The 20,245-nt window shown below is 36.4% G+C and overlaps 1 protein-coding gene across 6 annotated transcripts; it reads right to left on the bottom strand.

The window, feature by feature from the left end:
* Positions 1 to 122: 122 nt before the first annotated feature.
* Positions 123 to 8,157, bottom strand: LOC101157004 (protein tyrosine phosphatase type IVA 3). 6 transcript variants are annotated; one of them, XM_011484971.3, is made up of 7 exons: positions 8,009 to 8,157; positions 5,580 to 6,029; positions 3,494 to 3,624; positions 2,580 to 2,672; positions 2,370 to 2,500; positions 2,115 to 2,189; positions 123 to 1,211 (listed from the first exon to the last, which is right to left on the bottom strand). In XM_011484971.3, exons 3-7 carry the CDS (start codon positions 3,599 to 3,601, stop codon positions 1,094 to 1,096), a joined length of 525 nt encoding a protein of 174 aa, XP_011483273.1. In that variant the 5' UTR covers positions 3,602 to 3,624; positions 5,580 to 6,029; positions 8,009 to 8,157; the 3' UTR covers positions 123 to 1,093. The 6 variants fall into 6 exon arrangements, with proteins under 6 accessions (XP_011483273.1, XP_004077722.1, XP_011483271.1 ...); XM_004077674.4 differs by having other exon boundaries at positions 3,494 to 3,630; positions 8,009 to 8,156; XM_011484969.3 differs by lacking the exon at positions 8,009 to 8,157 and adding an exon at positions 7,835 to 7,926 and having other exon boundaries at positions 3,494 to 3,630.
* Positions 8,158 to 20,245: the final 12,088 nt, after the last annotated feature.

Genomic DNA, 20,245 nt, shown 5'->3' with positions numbered 1-20,245 from the left:
TACTTTGCTACATAAATACACTTGTTCTTCTTCTAAAATAGACCACACTTCAGGGAAACAACCATTCAAAAATAAATAAATGTATTATAAGTTAAAAACATAAAAGAGAATAGTTTCAGGCATGTTGATAAAACCTTTATTGAACAATGCAAACATTATATGCAGACATTTACAGTTGTCCTTACATAAAAACGTGACAGCTCAGTTGAATTTCTTTGTCCAATGCTGCTCCAAAATTGGCAGTCACACAAGCAAATCCATGCATATACTAATCGTTGTGTTCTTCTGTTCTCATCGCATAATTTCAAACTGTTCAGGACATGACAGTAAAACTGCTTGAGTATAGATGTACCATATGTATATGTATATGTATGTATATATATATATATATATATATATATATATATATATATATATATATATATATATATATATATATATATATATATATATATATATATATATATATATATATATATATATATATATATATATATATATATATATATATATATATATATGGTCAGAGGCATTACTTGTGCACATGTGCCATTCATGAAGCATAAAGTAAATTCCATCGTGAAGTGTGTGTTAAAATAAAGAAAAGCAAATAAATTAACACAACACTTCCAAGTAAAATAACCAAAATTTTTATTTGAGAAATTTTGTGCTTTTATTACTATATTAATCCCTAAATCCTTAAATAAACCCTACTTTTTTCAGTTTAAAATTTGAGTTAATCAGGCCTGGGGAGTTTAAAAATGATGTGCAGATGAGATTTAAACTATATAAGATATCTGTACATCCGAACTGGTGTTCTGCTGTAAACCTTGTCCTACACATTGACGCAGTTCTCAACTCCAGATGTATGCATTCTTGAATTATCTATAAAAAATCCACAGACCATGACAAAGATTTCCACCCATGCTTCTTTGAAACAGATTTGAGAAAGTTAAATAACAAATTTATCCAGGACACTGATGAAACTGAAAGAAAGACAAAAGCCATTTGTGAATCTTTTTTTTTTTTTACTGTGAGTGTAAATGTTTTGAATGTTTACATGGGGTGTACAGATGAACCTCTGAAAGCGTTTTCACATTGTGCAGCATTTGTTCTTGGGAGTGTGAGAGTCTTTGAAACGGAGTCTGTGTTTTGATCGATATTTCTCCAGGTATGTAAGTTGTTTACTGTTTATGGCCCCACGCCGTTTCCTGAAACAAAAGAAGAAAGAAATAAAAGCAAACAGACATTTAGGAAGAAAGCAATGTGACTCTTTCAATGCATTATGGTCTTAATGTAACATCTTGAGTAAATGGCAGATATGCTCTTTACCAACTCTCTTTAAATGTCACATTAAAACACCCATTTGTTGTGTTTTTTTCCAGTATTGTGCAGTGACAATTTTTTTAAATATCTATATATATTTTAGATGTTTGTAGTTCAGCCCACATATTCCCTGGAAGGCTTTTGCAGCTTGTTGATGTAAATAACCTGTTGCAGGAGGCCTTTGCTGGGTTTGGTCTCAAAAGTTTAGAACAGTTTCATGCTTTCATGCTTCTCCATCTATGGCACGGTCACAGAAAAAGTTGCATTGCATTGAGTAATCAATTTACTTACTCGTTTTTATCGTGTTGCTGATGTCAAATTTTGTCTAATGCTTTGCTATTTATGATTTCTATGCTCTATCTTCAAATTGATGTCATGCATAATCGTGGTTTTTGTTTACAGATACATAAATGGGAGATTATGCCATTTAAATGAGCTTTTCTGACCTCTTTGTCATCATGATGCACCTTATAAAGTAATGTGTGATTTTATATGGGAAAAATCTCACATTTAGGATGTTTGCCTCACAGAATATTTTGTCACATAAACCAAAGTTATTACCAGAGTCTACTCAGGCACCAAGAGAGGATGTTATAGGGATCGGGTTAGCAGCCAGCCTTCTAAAAAAGTAAGATTCCTTCTGTTCTGATTCGAATTAACGTTTTGTGGTGTGTTTAATAATAAAACAAATCCTCTAAAATACATACATGGATTATACTCAAGGATGAAATACTATAGCTTATTCTAAATACTTTGTAAGCCGCTTTATTGCATTAAGATGTACTTACTGTCTGATGAGTTGAATAGCATCTTCATACTTCATCCCACTTTCTATCAAAGCCAAAGCGACCAGCACAGGAGCCCTGCATGCATATAAAATGCATGCATTCATGCATTTTATATGTGTTTAGAAACATTATCTTTTAGTCTCTTTTCCCTCTAATCAAACATTCTACAATCAGCTGTTGTGTGTGTGTGTGAACTCTGCTGTTTTATTCTATGAACCTGTCGGTGTCAGTGTGTTTTTTCTTCATGTCTCTCACCTTCCTAGTCCAGCCACACAATGAACTGCCACACAGCTTCCTGGATCTTCCTGAAACTTCTTCTTCAGGAGACTCAACCAGTCATCAACAAGTTTATTAGGCGGAGCGGCACCGTCATCAAAGGGCCAGTCCTATCGGAAACAGTAAACTGTTGCAGTCTTTTGAACGGTTGCAGAATTTTTGAAGCGTGTTGTGCGATTATTTCCTCACAAAAACAGTTATTCCGTCTTTCTCCAGGGTGGTTTTGTCGTATGTGATGTCACAAACTCGCACTAACAGTGTCACGCCATACCGCTTCAGGTCCTGGACAGGAGAAGTTAGGAGTTTGAAACAAATGAACATGCTTTTATTTCTTTTTTTTATCATTATATGAGCTGTAAATGCTTTCAAATCAGTAGTCAAGAATCTTCTGCATTTTATAACAACAGGATATTCCTAGCTTTGTCCTTCTGGACACGGACTTAGAGTTAGAGCAGAGAGTCCACATTACAGCTTTGTGATTAATCCTCTTTACATCAGAAGGACTAAATAGTGTGTTTGTTTTCAAACATAGTAACATGTAACTGGATTAAAAGTGATCAGCCCTTTTACCATATTCTATCAAGAAAACATAATTCTGAGAAAAAGTCTGAAATTTATAATCTACATAATGTAGAGTTTCTTAATTTTAGATTTATTCTTATTTAAATTGTCATTCATAAATACAAATTTTAGTGAATTTTTCTTTAATTCTGAAAGGAACCGCCAATTTTGGCTTACTGCTGGTAAGGCTCTTTCCTATTTAAAAACATTTTGTGCTGTCTGGATGATCATAAACACCTTTTATAGGATTTACTTTCCAATCAGTAGGGGCTGGTATTTCATATTTCTAAAAACAAATATGCATCGTCATCAAACCACAAATCTAAAAATATAACTAAAATACATCTAATAATGTCATGTTATTGTTAAAAATAATATATATTTTAACAATAAAATGACATTTGGTAATTTTAATGAATTTTATGCATAAAATCAACATTTGTGAGCTGTATTTTTGTGTTATCATTCTTCCTCATTCTTAAATAGAAGTATTCATTACCAAGTGTGTTATTTGCTCACTCTGGTCCCTCTCCATGTCTTACCTCCACGAAGGAGCTCAGTGTGCTGTCTGTGGGGTTGTGTGTGATGAGGAATCTCATGTTCTTGTGGCACAGTTCAACTGGAGCGGGTCGGTTCATGGTGGCTTGCATAACCTTTGACACTGCTGGAGGACCTGTGACTTTTACAAGTCAACATAAAGTTGTCAGACCAAAATGAAGTCACATAGGTTGTGAGAGCTGTCCATACATCACCATGTCACCATGATAAGCAGCAACAAATACATAGACTGATGTTGCCCTCCCAACTTTTTCAAATCTTCATTGCATATGCAAGTTTTAATCAATACAACTGATCAACAAGGCAGTTTGTTAAGGTTAGCAAATTAAGGCAATGTCACAATTCCTTTCCTAGCTACTTAAAAACTATGTAGTACGGGACTATCTTGCTCTGGACTTTAACAACAATTCAGGCGCCTGGCTCAGTACTTTTTTTTTTAAACGGCAGATATGACCGACTTCCCAAAATGAATTATGACCTATTTACAAACACTATTTTTGAAATCTACTGTGTTCTGATAATGAAAGCTTCAATGGTTTGTTTTTCTAAAGAAAAAAATAATTATAACACATTGCATTGTGGTCTATATTTGCCAATTTAGTGACCATCCATGGTCACTAGGTTTTTGCAAAGACTTCTGGGAAATTTTTAGGGCACTGGGTTTAGGAATTGCAGTTTCTAACACTCTTACAAATTGGCAAATAGACTATTTAGTGCACTGAGTAATGGGTAGTGAGGAACTTCAGGCCAAAACTGCAGAGAAAACTGGAGAACATGCCAACGATAGACACAGCATGTAAAACTACATGTAGTCTGTTTTTGAGTTTTACATTTGTTAATGATAGAGACGAATAAACGTATTATAACAAAGTACCAATGCAGGAGTTACCACATTCCACTTGCAAAGTCAGTCAGCCAAAGAAGTAGTAGTTACAGGACAAATTTGAAAGAAAAACTTACGCTTTTATTCAAGAAACATAGGATACTCATATAATTGTGCTTGTGAATCCATTTCTTTCCAAACTTTTCAAATTAAAAGCAGACATTGTAGGGATTTTGTGATTTAGTTTGTTTTTTTAAGTTGTGTTTTTGGTCAAGTTTTGAGTTATCCTCAATTCAGTCACTCCAGGTTTAAGTTAATCAACCCCAGCTTTCTTCATTTAGTTAATTACCCTCAGTGCTTTCAAATATCTGATTTTTAGTCCCTCATTGTCAGGTCATCTGCTCTGCTTTGTCATTCTTTTGTTGGTCTATGGGTTTGTCATGTTTGTAAAAAGACATATTATCCAAACCACAAAGATGTTATCAAGGATTTTTTTTAATTTCTTTTAGCCCTGAAGCTAATATGAAGGTGACAACTGACCAAATATAGTAAAAAAAAAAAAAAGAGAGAAATTATTAAACAACAACTCTCATAATGATGTTTGCTTTTGCTTTATACAACATTTAAAATAAAGATGTAAATCTCGAGATACAAATCTTTGTTGATTAAATTTAGCAATTAAAGAAGCAAGATTATTTGTAAACTGCAGGCAGACGTCTAAATGTGGGTGCTTGAAATACGACTTATTTGTTTTACTGTATTTGAATTTGTAGCAGCAGAACTGTATCTATTTAGTTGTAGGTTTTGTATTTACAAATGTCAGAGTATTTTTTTCTGTCCATAGGGACAGACTCCTTGATCTGCAGCCATCCACCTTTTTAAATCCAGACGTGTTGAGGGTTGCTGGAGGGGTGGACAGTAATTGGACTACTGGCTGATTTTATCCTGGGCAGATCGCCAGATCACAGGGCTGCATACAGAATTAAATGAACTAACTAACTGCTGCTGCGCCTTCTTTATAAATTCTATTTGATTGAAATCTTTTTAATATTTTTATTCTATTCTGACAGGGATTTTTTTTCCAAGATTGCCTTTTATTTTGTAAATTTTTCTTCCATTAAGAAGTTTAGAGAGACTGTTCTTTCTGGTTTGGGGCCTTACAAATGTACATTCTAAAAGTAAGCTCTGACCTTTCAAGAGTACCACGAGCAAGTGGAATAGCAGATCTTGTGACTGTCTTTCCTCACCTTTAGTTCCAGCTGTCGCAGTTGACTGCTGTATCTTCAGAATTGTCTTCCGGGTGAGCCTGGCGTAGGATTTTGATAATAAAATTATGTAATTTCCCAGAGTTGTAGCCCTTTTATTCGGCTCGTTCTCCCATCCGTTGACTGTATCCTGTGATCTAGAACACTACTGTGCATCAGCTGAATTTTAAGCTCTGCAATTGTCAGTGTTTTTTATTTACTTTCTTAAATTCTCCCAGTCACACTCTTTCCTCTTCTTTCCAGTACGTTGTCTGTGATAAGGCTCCACTTGTTAACCCATGAGCAGTCAGTTTTAGATGGTAAGGCTCAGTGGTCTTCCAGGGCTCATGACCCCAGGACTGTATGGCGCTGCATCATTCCAGACAGGGTCTAAATGTGTTGAGCATGGCAATAGTCACCACTCTGCCGCACAAACTCCATCAACCAGCGGTTCTGCAACACAAAACACACATGAACAAATTAATAGTGATTTAGAAGTGCGATATTTTAAACAAGGCCTCTACTTCAGTGGCAGAAATAGCTGAAAAAACACAAACATAGTGACCTCCAGCATTTTAAACAAGGTTATGTTGATTTAAAAAATATTTCAATTGTTTTCCTCAGAGGAATGTTGTCAGCCTATATTTACAAGTAAATAAATGTGTGACTCGCACATAAAATGTTCAAATGACAAGACTTGCAAAATGAAGAAGCTGTTCAGACATTATTGACATGATTAATCTGTATGTTCCAGGACCATGACTTATTTTATCCAATATTTCCAATTAATGCTTGAATACATAAAAACAAGCGAATAGGTGATCAACTGTAAAAAAGGAATAGGTATACAAATAACACATTTGGTTAATCCTAGGGCAAAGTAAAACATCTAATCTCAAAAACCCTTTTGTGTTTACTTAATATGTATTGAAGAACCCAAAAAAATACAACACAGAATTGTATTTGCATGTTATTAAAACATTTTTTGTAGATGTTTTGGACATGTTGTCATGCAACTTTTTAAATGATCAAGATGAAAGAATTTCATCCCCATAAACATCAATATTGGGCTTTTAACCCTAAATTTATCTAGTTTAGGGACACAGGATTGAGATTTATGACTCTTTGAGATTAGGACACCAAGGATTTATGATCTCAGTCAAAGATTTCACCCTCTACTCACTAATGTGTTCAAATCCTCAGAAAATCAAGCAGTAAAAAGCCAGGAGATAATCTGTGGTCACCCCTGACACACAGACTCACTCCTTCTCCTTTCAAGAGGACTGTGGTCTGAACCGGCTTGTTGACAATCTATAATTAGCTAAATGTGCTGCCAGTAATCAAGACAGAAGTAACAAGTTTGGTCATTTCCTACTTCTTTTAAAAAAAAAACTGAGCAAGTAACTTTGAAGCAACAAATTTCACCGATCTGTGAAAATCAAAAGAACAAATAATTCTGTTTTTCTGTCAAATTATGTTTATGGAAGACACTTGAATCAGACAAAGTCTGCATAGAAAGAAAAGATGTTCAGATGTCCTTCCAAACTTTGAATCTGAGTAAAATAAGTTGGCCACATCCAGGCCTGGTCAGCACACAATGACATAAAAGCATTGATCTAAGTGCATGTTTTCAAATGGTCTTACGAAATCTATAATATTTTCAAACTAAAGGGTGAATGACAACAAACTCTACCGATCAAAAGTTCTGATTGGATAAATTGCACACCAGCCAAAACCTATACTGACATCAAGCTCAAAGAAGATGTTTAATATTAAAAATCTAATTAAATCAAGTTTCTCTCTTACCCCTCGGCTGTTGAAAAGGGAAATCAAAAACACCGACAAGCAGTTACACCAAAGTCCTGCAGAAGCAGCAGCCCCACAACAGTGTAAGTGCTGATATGCAACCAGCTGACTGCCTGTTATAGTAAACCGCCATAGACACTAAATCCCTACCGGTATTTATAGCTCCATCCATACTAGCAGCTGATTCTGTGACACATCAGTTTTTTTTTTTTTTGTTTGTTTTTTTGAGGGAACAACTGTCTCCAGTGCAAGCACACTCCTATCTTCCTGTCGTCTGCCTGCTCCAGACAAGTCCAGTGATTAGAGTAACAGCAATCTCTTGCAGTTCTTTAAATGTTTACCGCAGGTATTTATCCATCAAATTATTTTTTTTAAATTGCAGAATCTGATAGGCATACTAATATGGGGGAACGGGAACCAGTTACTAAACAAACAAAAGTGCTTCTCCTTACCACTTAGCTCTTTGGTGTCCTCTCCAAACTCAAAATTAAGTTCAGCTCTGCCACATTAAAACTAAATCTAATTTTAGAGTTCTCCTCTGTAAAGCAGCGAAAATAGCAGTCTAAAAAACAGAATGTGGAGCCTTTTGGAGGCAGCTTTCTCCATTAGAATATTAAACTATTCACCTTTCCCAGTCACTTCAGTCCAGTTTGGTGGTCACTAATGTGGCATGTGCCTGTATCCAGGTCCTCTCTGCTGCAGCAGAGCCGAGTGGCGAGCTGAGGATTGACTGAGCTGGTTTAATCAGGCTGAGCAGCCATCTGACCCTGACAAGCCCCGTCACCATCAGAACACCCCAGAGTTAATGCTCTTAGAAAGAGAGGCGGGTAGCCGCGACGCTCCCTCCCTTCTCATATCTTTTCCAGTAATGCTTTTCTTTTCTGCCTTAAAGAAAGAAGTCTTACACTTCCCCCTTTTTTTAATTACTTCTCACTCCCAAATAAACTAATGATACCACATTATAAGCCTACATGCAGCACATCCGCCGCATAAAACAAAAATCTAACAAAGAACGATGCTTTTGTATCCCACAGGTGTCAAACATCACTCAAAAAATTGTTACTTTGACTGGACTTTCTGTCATGTCTCGTCAAGTTTCCTGTTGTCTCGTGTGGGGTTTCCTGTTTTGTTTTGAAAGTCTAACCTACCTCTCGTTCCAGACCTTCCCCTTCCTGCTGTGTCTGCTCCCCACACCTGTGTCTGCCTCATCATCCCTGATCATTCCCACCTGTGCCTCCCCTCCTCATGTATTTATAGCCTGTGTTTCCCTTTGTCCTGTGCCTGTTTGTCATGTGCTTTCACCTGCCAAAGCTAGCTCTTCTCTTGATTCAAGAAATTAAATCCTTAAGCTCTGCATCTGAGTCCAGTCCTGTGTTCTGCCTTGTCACTTTCTCTTGTTTGTTTCACCTTGCTTTGGTCCTTCCCCTTCCTAAATCTAAAAATAGATGCTTCTTTGAGTTACCAGACAGATTGTACGAGTGAAATCACTGAGCCTCGGTTAATGGACTTAACCTTCTCTCCAAGACACAATAGTCCAAAGCTTGTTTGTTTGTTTACCATCTAAAGTTACTGAAATGTTACGACTGTGCCTCAGTCATCGTGTTTTTCAGTGAAGTCTTGGGTATGTGGAGAGAATCACACAGTGTTCACTGCAAGCACAGGTATTTTAAAAGCAGATCTAGCTGGGGCCTCAGGTCACTATCAATCACTTTGAGTGGAGGTTAACATGACTCTCAAGGCTTGAAAACCATCTCTTACTGGCTAAAATTAGCTGAAGCTGTGCTGAAGGTGTTTCCAGTTTGTCATATTACTGTCTAAGTGAAGAACACTAAACACACACACACACACATATTATGGAGGGAAGTGTCTCGATGCTGTGTGATGGTGCCCTCTTGCCCCACTTTTCACTTTTCTGTTGACAGTCAGCTTTGTAGCTCTGATAACATATAAATATATTATAATCCCAAGATGTGTTTAGCACCAACAACACAGAACAACAGAACTAAGATTGAAAGATTGAAAATTAGGGGTGTAACTTTTAATCAGTTAATACTCCAGTCAAGGCGGCGTTCCAGAACGATGTGCGCCAAAACCACTTGCCACAAAGTCAGCTTCTTCCTCCGAGCCGTCACTCTGATGAGATCTTGACCACTCACAAAGTATGGAACAGTAACACAAGAACTGTCGCACCGGAACTACTGTTGTATTTTTATTGATTTTTATTTATCTTTATATGTCTTCATGTATTTCTTTTTTTTCTTTTTTTGTCTTTACCGTTTTACACCAATCTATACCTTGCTTGGTTTGCATGAGTGCAGAAGACACGGAAGCTAAATTCCTTGTATATGCACTGTACTTGGTCAACAATACTGATTCTGATTCTGAATCCATTTCTATCCCTAGGATCAAACTATACCAATCTGTCTGAGGCAGAATTGAATCGAATCAATCAATACCATTTGAAAAAAACCTTTCAAAATGAGATAAATCAATAATCACAGGACTGATCGAAATTGGAAAATTCCATATGGATCAAGACATGGTACGTTTATTTTACTATAACATAAAACTTCAAAGTTCTATGACAGTGGACAACACGCGACCATACAGTGGGGTTTAATGTTCTAATAATGTTCCCTTTGGATTATTTGGATGTTCAAAAGCAACAGTGGGCTGAACTTTACGAAACTAAAATGTGAATGTGATTTGACATTCATTCTTGTTTCCTTGTTTGTTTGAACATATTTAATTTACACTTGATTATCTTGAAAGAAATACGTAGAATCTGGAAAACTTCACCTGCACTGATCAGTATACAGGTATCTCTGAGTCACACTGGTTGAATATTTTGCTAAAGATGTACTGGATCGGCCTGCGATGGACTGGCGAACTGTCCAGGGTGTCCTCTGCCTTCGCCGACATGTGGTCGGGACAGGCTCCGGCAGCCCCGTTACCCCGAAAGGGATAAAACGGCAGAAGATGAATGAATGAATGAATGAATGAATGAATGAATGAATGAATGAATGAATGAATGAATGAATGAATGAATGAATGAATGAATGAATGAATGAATGACTGTCCTAGATTGATCTTAGGTCAGTAAATCTGATTGAATCGGATTGTTTAAAATGAACTGCAATCGAAAGTGAAACGAATCAGCAACCACAAATTTTGAATTGAATCGTTAAAATGAATTGTTACATTCCTATTTAAAATCTAAAGAGTCTATGTACTTCATTTTTTTGTTATTGTTCTTTAGAATGATTCTATCCATCCATTTTCTAAACTTACTTTATTTATTCCCACCTGGACAACTTGCCAGTCCATTATAGAACAACAAATAGACAAACACTAACTTTTACAATCACCAATCTACCTATGAACTTTATAGCATGCTTTATAGTATAAAGACTTGGTCAGTGTACAGTATCAAAGCACTGATCTAACTGCTTTATAGTATAAAGTATGGACTCCAGTGGGAGGAAGCTGGAGTTCCCAGAGTATAACACCCACACATGAATGGGGAGAACATGTGAGCTCCACACAGAAAGGTCCCAGGTGGAAATTGAGCCAACTGTAAGGGATAGTGTGAACCACTACACCACTGTGGCATTTGGTGTATACTTATATAGTGCTTTTTTACCTACAAGGCCCAAAGCGTTTTACAGTCACAGACCCACTCACACATTCACACACACAGGTGGCGCCTCTGCTGCCAAACACTGGCGCCAAACACTGCACCACGGCCGCCCCGACTGTGCAGCCTTGATGAGAATGATATCAGTCATTCCTCTTTTATATTATTCTGCTCCGTTTCATGCTTGACTCTGCTCTATGTGTGTCCATACTTAATATTATTAACCAATCACAACAGCTGCTTCTTCTACAGTCCTCCTTGTAACTATGGATGTGCTTCCAGCTTTTTCATTGTCCTTTGAACCCAAATCAGAACCACTTTCGGGGCAGTTTTTTTGTTTTTATATTTTTGATGTCTTTGAAACAAAATGCTTCATAGTAAAATAAAATAAAAGTTTCTTTACCAGCTGCACCTTATGCAGGTAATTATCTCTAATGAAGGAACGTTTTATTGGTGATGTCATCATGCTGACTGGGGCAGCAAGGGACAAACTGTTTATAAGAGGAGTTCTGTTATAAAAAGCAAACTGAACTGTTAGCTCTATAAATTAAGGTTTATAAATATATAAAAATCTGTTTTAAAGTTTAAAAAAAAAACCTTTTTGGAGAAATTTGTTAACTGCGTAATATAAGCAAAGAAAACCTTTGTGTTCTTAATCATTGATTCCCTCACGTTTAAAATGCAACATATATTTTTGTTTTCGACTAATTATTATTAAACTGCATTATGTATAACATTTTGAGATGAATATTTTTTATATTTAAAGCAGTTACATGAACACTAGTTCCGCAACGAACAAAGAGTACTAAGAGGTTCTGGGAAAATTAATTATCATGAGTTAAAAAAACTTGTCTGGTGACTAAAAAAAGGTGTGGGAACATTAACATGGAAGGCAAAGTTCTTATAAGTGATGCAAAATACTCACAAAAACTAAAAACAAAACATTTTTAACACATTTAGTCAAAGCTTTTAACACTTTAACACAATCAAACAGGCTTTCCACAGATGTAAAAATTTAAAGTCCCCACTCCTGTCACCTTTTGATCAATTATAAAAACGTTCCCAGTGGTCTTTTAATTATGATTTTTAGCCTAAATTAAAAAAAACCTGTGTTGTTTTCTAGGACATAGTTTCTGCAGAGCAGCAGTAGTTCATCAGGAATTCGCCTCTGAGTTGAGGGTGAGACTGTTAGTATAAAATAAGCCTTTCCCTCATTCCCATCATCCCCTTGTCTACAGTCTCTCCAACTAGCTTACAGCCCCTCACATCCCCAACCTAACACCACTGGTGCAACAAAAACAGCGAGCGACATTGGAGCTATCCAGCCGAACAGTTTTGAGCCAGATGCCAGCTCAGACGAGAAAAGACATTCATGGATGTATTTGTCTGCAAATGAACGCATCAGAATGGAGCAGAGCAGGAAAATTGTGACCTGCCCTTGTAGTTTCTACGTCACAAATACAATCTTATTCAAACAGCATTCTTTCGTCTGCTCCTGCTTCACTAAGATTTGAATAAAGAAATACTCAGAAATACAGTTTTAATATTAATTTTCTGAATATTTGTCCTCTGTCATCTGAAAAATGCTACAAGAACATGTTAAAAACAAAAAGAACAAGATTTCCATCAGAGAATGTCTTTAACTGGAGTTTGAACCGAATTTCACTTTGGACTTGACAGTGTTTGTCAGATTACCGTAGTATTCTTTTGTCAAACTTTAGTTTTCAGTGTTTGCATGTCTTCTTTTAAAAGTGAATTTTGCTATATTTTATTGAAGAAAACTTTCCGTTTAATGTTTTAAAATTTTTCTTTGTAAACCGAGGTCAAAATACAGCAATTACCACTTACCTCCAATAAACATGACTTTTTTTTTTGTGGTGTCAAAAAACTTTAATTTCCAACATGTTTCCCCAAAATGTTATAAAATGAAAGGATTATTTCTGGTGCAGACCCTTTTTATAACTTTAGTGGCTCTTTCATTAACATTAACTTTTGAATTTACTTTTGCTGTAACTGAACTTTAGGAAACCAAGTTTACTATTGTCTTCTGATTCCTTTCTAAACAAAGAATATTCAATTTAAAGCAGTTGAAGGAAGATTCAAATAAACAAAATAGAACTGTGATTTTCTATTAAACCCTACGTTGTACTTCTCCTCTGTTTGATCTTTATTGCTCTCATGTATTGTGAAGCCAGGTAGTTGCAATAATTTTAGGAAATGTGAGCAAAGAACAGTTCATCATTTTTTTTGCTTTGATTTTTGTCGCAGTTTTAGTTACCGTAGTAAAGCAACAGGTTGACCTGCAAAGAGTTTAGGAGCTAATCCAGTAATGAAATGTTCATTAATTGTTAAAGGCTTGTTTTTTGTAAAATGCACAAAGGCTTTTAAATTAATTCAAGCACTGTTGATTCTTGGAAATGGTCTTCATAGTCTTGGTTAAATTTTGCTGCATAGATCCTGCCTGGTAAGCTATTCTTAGCATTGTGTGCTGAGTCCTTTCTATTTTAACCAGTATATCTCTAATCTGGTTCAGGAGCTTCTGGTCACACGGACTTTGATGAAAAGCAAAACATTGCTGCGGTAACAGCAAGAAAATGTTAAGGATGAGGCAGCAACTCCAAGCCCAAACACAGTTAGTCATTTTTAAAGAATTAAAATTGTAATACTGATAATATTGACAAAAATAACTTTTGCTGTGTATTTTTGCACTCATGTAAGAGTAGTTTCACTTTAAGACAGTATTTCTTAAATAAAAGCAAAAAATCCAAATTATTACTTACATAATTAAATGATATTTATTTAAATACTGTGTACTACAATCATATTTAATATTTTCAGATACTAAAATAAACATTTAAATTGTTTTAACAAAAATGACCTTTTTATATGTCCGCTGACATTACCTTGTTCACAGTTTCTTTGGTGTTGTCTAGAATAAATTTGAGATGCTTCTAAATTACGGAGCCCATGACCTGACATGGCTAAAAAAATAATTAGGATTTCATTCCCACGAAATAATAATTTGTTCCCACACAATAGTATTTCATCCCCTCGGAATAATTAAATAATGATTGGTACCTTATTTATCTCACAATGGGGACATTCTTCTCTGCATTTTGACCCATTCCCTGGGGGGAGCAGTGAGACGCAGACTAGCCATGCTTGGGGGGGCGACAGCTGGCTGGGGAGAGCGGGAATTGATCCGCCAACACTTCAGTTGTTTTCGACCTGCTCTACCGCCTGAGCTAAATTGCCGCCCTTGTTCCCTTAAATTATTAATTAGTTAAAACAAAGAAATATTTGAAAATGAAGAAAATCTTAAAAGCAGACTTATTAGCATTACCCAGAAATAGTTACTTGTCGGGCAGTCTCTTTTCTGTCTAGCCCCGATTTTGTGGAACAGGAAGCTAATTTTCTCAACTGCTTTGTTAGGTTTGCCAAGTTTCACTTATGCAAAATGTGTAGACAACTGTTTCCATTACATCATTTATGCGAACAAACAAAAGAAAAACAACTCATGTGATAAGTCATTCAAAACCTCGGATGTGAGCCATACTTAGATTTACAGCTGATGCCTTCAAATTTCTGTCTGGGTTTATCTTATTGCAATTCACGGAAGACACAGAGGATGTTGAGAGATCATCATTCCTTCCTTCAATGATGATTGTCTCCGGCAACTCTTGCGGCCCCAGCAGGTTAAGAAAATGGATGCAACTATCTACCTGTGCAGAGTTGTTGGTCACGTTACTCATTTAATAATAATAAAAAAAAGTGTTTCCATTGCAGTTCTGCAAAATATGTCGATTTCTTTTACCCATGTCAGGTCACAGGCTCCATACTAATTCAACATGCTGTTATTTTAAAAAACTCAGAAAAAATCAGCACCAACATTCAAACTTCTACCTTTTTTATGTAAAAAAATTAAAGTATCGCTTCTGATCTTTTTTTTCAATTAAGATTAATTTAAATGTTAAATATAAGCTGTTTTATCCCCTTCATTAATCACTGATGGTTTAGCAAACAACATTTGTTGGAAGCACGGATTTTCAGTCCTAAACTATATGAAATGTACTGTACCGACCTTTCTTTATTGCTGTGGAGATGGATAGACTGACAGATGAGGTTAGACAAGAATCTCTGTGGTGCATGATGTTTGCAGATGTCATTATGATTAGCTATGAAAGCATGGGGCAGGTGGAGGAACATCTAGAGAGGTGGAGGTTTGCTCTGAAAAGGAGATGAATAAAGGTCAGCCACAGCGAGGCAGTACCTGTGTGTAAATGAGTGGATTGGTGAGGCTACAAGGAGAGGAGAAGAAGGTGGAGGACTTTAAGTACTTAGGGTCAGTGGTCCAGAATAACAGAAAGAGTAGGAAAGTAGAAGATAGGCGCTTGCCAACTGGTTGGAATGGATAGAGGAACATTTCAGGAGTGATTGGTGAGAGGAGATGTTGTTGGCTTAGAGACAGAAGCTTTGAGAAAGAGACGGAAGGCAGAGCTGAAGGCAGCTGAGTTGAAGTTGTTGAAATTCTCTTTGGGACTGAGGAAGACGTATAGGATCAGAAATGAGTCCGTCAGAGGGACAGCTTGTACTAGACATTTTGGGGAAACTGCAGGGAAGCAGATTGAGATGGTTTGGACACATTGAAATAAAAGTGATTGTGCTGGAAATGGATGCAGAGGTTTGGGCTACCTGGAAAGAAGCCTAGAGGACGACCAAAGAGGAAGTTCATGGATGTCATAAAGGAGGACATGAGGGTGGATGGAGTGAATGAGGAGGATGCAGAGGAGAGGATTAGATTGAGGCGGGTGGTTTGTCATGGCTACCCCTAAAGAGACAGATGATTGTGGATCCCTAGAATAAATGTAATACATTTTTCACAAAGAAAAAAAAACTAAATGTTTACAGCCTGTTGTATCTGGGTAAGATAACTGTTTTTATTTATCTTTAACCTTCTGAGATAAAAACAAAAAGTATGGTGATTAAAATCTCTAAGGAGTACAATACTTACAAAAAGTTAATTAAGTAAATGTGACTGAGTGAATTAAAGATGTTACCACCCATGTTTGCTGCCAGTAACCTGCATTCGATGGCCAATGTGTGTATTTGGAGATCTACAAAAATAATAGTAAAGTTGCACAAATGAAATAAATTGATCTTGAATGTGAATCAATTAAGGATAACTAAAAAAAATAAATTACAAAGTGTATTCAGTAGAATTAAACATTTAAACCTTTGTCATACATTAATAAGTAATAATACAAACAGATAAATACAAGAAAGTATTTCTCTATTTTAACTGAGTTGGAATATATTCTTTGTTCTATTTTACGGTGTACTTTATTTTATTTTATCAGTGCTCATTTCAAGAAAAGCACAAATATTTATATGATGTCAATGAGTATAAACTTAGGAAATTAACTATAGCATTACAAACCCCCCCTTTGATATTAATTTGTAAAATCAAACCAGAGACAATGAATTAGTCTAAGGTCCAAAGATTTATTGTTTTAGGTTACGATGTTTCTATGAAAACACAGTCGTAAAGCCGCTGCACAAACAAGTGACCCAGAGGGGGAAAAAACAAACCCCCTGGTGTCCATGCGTGTATGGAAAGCAGCAGCAGCTGCTGCTGCTGGGTTTATATTTAGAATGTTTTGAAGATTCAGAGCTTGACAGGACTTTCATCTGAAGACTTATTCTGTCAGATAAAAATTATTTCTCTCCTGTAACTTTGAATATTGTGATTTGTGGTTAAAAATCAAATTAAAATTATTTATCAAATAGTTTAATAAAATGCCAGGCTGGCAATTCATATTGATCCTACATACAATCCGATAAAATCATTCTCACTTTTCATCCTCTAAGTTTTTGCATATTACAAAAACACTGACATAAATTGTGAGAGATGTCCTGTAAAGTAAAATGACAAAATTTGGTGGCATCAAGCAGGATCCAAACAGTTGGACAAAAGCTTTCTGCTGGACTGTCCACATCATGTCTGTTTAATAGCTCCATCTAGTGGCTTTTGAAGAAAGAAAAGTAAAATTGGCTTCACAAACCACTACAGAAACAGATACGTCTATTCATGACATAAAATTCTACAAGGTTTATCAATATCCCTCCCAAAACTGCACTAGAAAATAACATTTTTCTCTTGAACTTTAGTGCTTAGTTGCATCGTGGTTAGTTTTAAATTTGAGCAACTGATGGAAGCTTCAAGCCGTGTAAGACGGAGACAGGATTTTGTGATCCAAGATCTAATTAACTCTTCGTGGATATATTATCTACAGAAAGTATGGTACTTTTTGAACATAAAAAATCAAACTGTGGTGGACTAGAATTCTTACACAACTTTATCAACAAAAACTAAAAAACATTTATTGATACTTGTTCTTGATAAATGTAAAACTTTAACGATATCCTTGGATAAAAAGCTGAATCAGCTTGTCCCCTGCATGACATGATCCCTGGAAAATGGGCCAATAGCTGTTAGCAAAATAGGTTTGCAGGCCAGCGCTAAGTCAGGATTCATATGATCTTATATTGGCCTTGAAGTGACGTGGAGCCGAATAAAACCCATCTGCCGCCTGCTGCTCTTAAGGCACAGCTAAAGGGATTAGGTCTGCTGCACACACTGCTCTTGGTGTATAGTCCAAGCAGTGGTGGCATCATTTCGGCCTTAAGTTGGTCACAGTGCAGTCTGTCATGTTTCCGCTCAGCCAGCTGTACGTGACCTCACTGTTTTTTGTCAGCACTATCTTTGCAAGTTTAGAAAAGATTAAGCTCAGAGTGTTTTTAGTCAAGATCTGGTAGTGTTTTAGAAAAACATTGACTAATTATAAAATCTTTTAGTTATGAGGAGATTTGGATGTCAGAAATTCTTGATTTTGATGATGTGTTTCATTTCTTTTTGTGGAAATCACATGACAGAAAGAATGAGGAATAAAGAATTCAAAAGTTGCCTTTTTCACAGTCTGGAGTGTGCTTTGATTCAAAAACTGTATCACAAACACGTTTAGACAACTGCAAAACGTAACTGTCAGAGAGGCGGGTATGGTTTTGTAATGGATTTTTACAATTGTGTTGATATTTATTAGGAATTGTCACTGCAATCCCACTGCAAATGGCCAAAGCAGTCCTGTAAACAAGGATTTTCTTTACAACTTAAACATACGAACAAATATGATGGTACCCTCTCTCTTGTTCATTAAAAAAAGCACGATGCCAAAGTAATAATTAGAATTTGACCAAAAAAACAACTTTAGAAATAAAAAAAAATCAGCTATTATTTGTTGTTTTTGACTGAATTATTTAAAAAGAATTTAATGAAACAGTCCTGGCAAAGCAAGATGGTACTCTGACCACTGGGGCATGTTAATCTAAAGTGTGTCCTTTGAATAGCATTATTTGTGTTTTTAAATTTGAAATCAGCAAATCGGTCTCTGTATTGTTAGTTACAAGAGTGTATTGGACTGACTGTGGACCACAGAAAGGGATTTGGGAGGGTAAGACAAAACATACACAAAAGTGTCAAAGGCATAGGACATAAGTCCATCTCCAAGCAGCTTGTTGTCCTTGTGAGTACAACAGCACAAATTCATGGCCCACAGCACTGCAGCCAACCTTTCTGGATGTGGCAAAGAGCCCAGTACAACCTCAGACATTTAAGATGGACTTCAAGGTCAAGATACATCAGTGTCTGTTTGGGCAAAAAAAGACAATACTGGAGGTTTTTGACAACACACATCTGCTCTCACTTAGAGGTAGGGTGAGAAGCTCGGTCACCCGCGGAGTGCTCGGAGTAGAACCGCTTCTCCTCCACATAGAAAGGAGCCAGTTGAGATTGCTCGGGCATCTAGTCCGGATACCCCCTAGAGGAGCTGGAGGAAGCTGTGGTCCCCCCAGAGGAGCTGGAGGAAGTGGCCGGGGCGAGGGAAGTCGGAGCATCTTTGCTTCAAAGACTTTGCTTAGACTGCTCCCCCCGCGACCCGGTCCCGGATAAGCGGAGGAAGAGGGATGGATGGATGAATGGATGAATGGATGGATGGATGGATGGATGGATGGATGGATGGATGGATGGATGGATGGATGGATGGATGGATGGATGGATGGATGGATGGATGGATGGATGGATGGATGGATGGATGGATGGATGGACATCTGCTCAATGTTCATGGACACAAAAATAGGATATATGATGTGTTTAGGACAAGTGAATAAACACTCCTACTGTGCAAAAAAATGTCTCTTGAATCTGTGCAGTTAAGCGATGGAATCTCAAGAATAAGAAGGTTTTGCCTCGCTTTGAGGCTCAAGGCTTTGTCAAAGAAAGTGTCTTCCAAACAGCTAAACAATTAATGTATAAATGAGAGCAAATAATCACACTCTTCTGAAGTAGTGAACATTGGGTTTAACACCCATTTAAAACTTCCATTGAATCATCTGGATCAGTAAGAGTGAGTAACCAAAATTTTGATTTATGCTATCCATTAAAAAAGTAATTAAACAAAGACGTAAAACATGGTATAAAATGATATAAAAGCTACTAGACAAATTATAAAACGTAATCACACTTAAAAGAAAAAAAAATTATCTGATAAAGGATATAAAAAAAGGAATTCTTTAAGCTTTTGAGTAGAGGACTTTGTAAGAACAGCTAATCATAAGTCCTTTTAAATTTTATTTGACTTGACTTGTGTATGTACGCTAAATATTATTGAGATAAACTGCATGTAGTGAGAAAGTTCAGTTAACTGCAAGGAGCTGCACACCTTAGAACAGATGGACCTTGGGGATTAAACAGCTGACCCACTCATTACCCAGCAGGCCATGTAGTGATTCTACTTATGTCTCACAGGAAAAAAATCATACATCAACATTTTTAGCAAGTTGAACTTTCCGTTGATCCATGATTGTTATTTGTTAGGTATATTGATGATACTGTATTTAACAGACTCGAATAATATTCAAAGAAGTCAAACAAAAAAAACTTTATTAAATTAAATGAAAACAACAAAATACATGCTCAAAATATTTACTTTGTAAATACATTTATCTAAGATAATTTTCTTTTGCGGGATTTCATTTTTTTTTGTAGAGCAGTCATTAATTCTTAAAGAAAATCTTGTGTTGTTTCCGTGGGAACGCAGCAGCCTGAGGTCAGATTAAAGAAGACAAGGCCAGTTGGCCAGGCCTGACCCAGGATGGAGTTAAGGCTTAGAAA

The sequence above is a fragment of the Oryzias latipes genome, chromosome 16 (genome assembly GCF_002234675.1).
Source record: "Oryzias latipes chromosome 16, ASM223467v1".
Classification (NCBI taxonomy): domain Eukaryota; kingdom Metazoa; phylum Chordata; class Actinopteri; order Beloniformes; family Adrianichthyidae; genus Oryzias; species Oryzias latipes.
This window is presented reverse-complemented; position numbering and strand designations above follow the sequence as displayed.

Excerpts from the sequence above, each read along its gene's own strand:
- LOC101157004 (XM_011484971.3), bottom strand. The coding sequence starts at position 3,601 with ATGCAAGCCACCATGAACCGACCCGCTCCAGTTGAACTGTGCCACAAG. Across the intron at positions 2,673-3,493 it reads CACTGAGCTCCTTCGTGGAG|GACCTGAAGCGGTATGGCGT; the intron begins GTAAGACATGGA and ends TCTCCTGTCCAG. Across the intron at positions 1,212-2,114 it reads GCTATTCAACTCATCAGACA|GAAACGGCGTGGGGCCATAA; the intron begins GTAAGTACATCT and ends CTTTTGTTTCAG.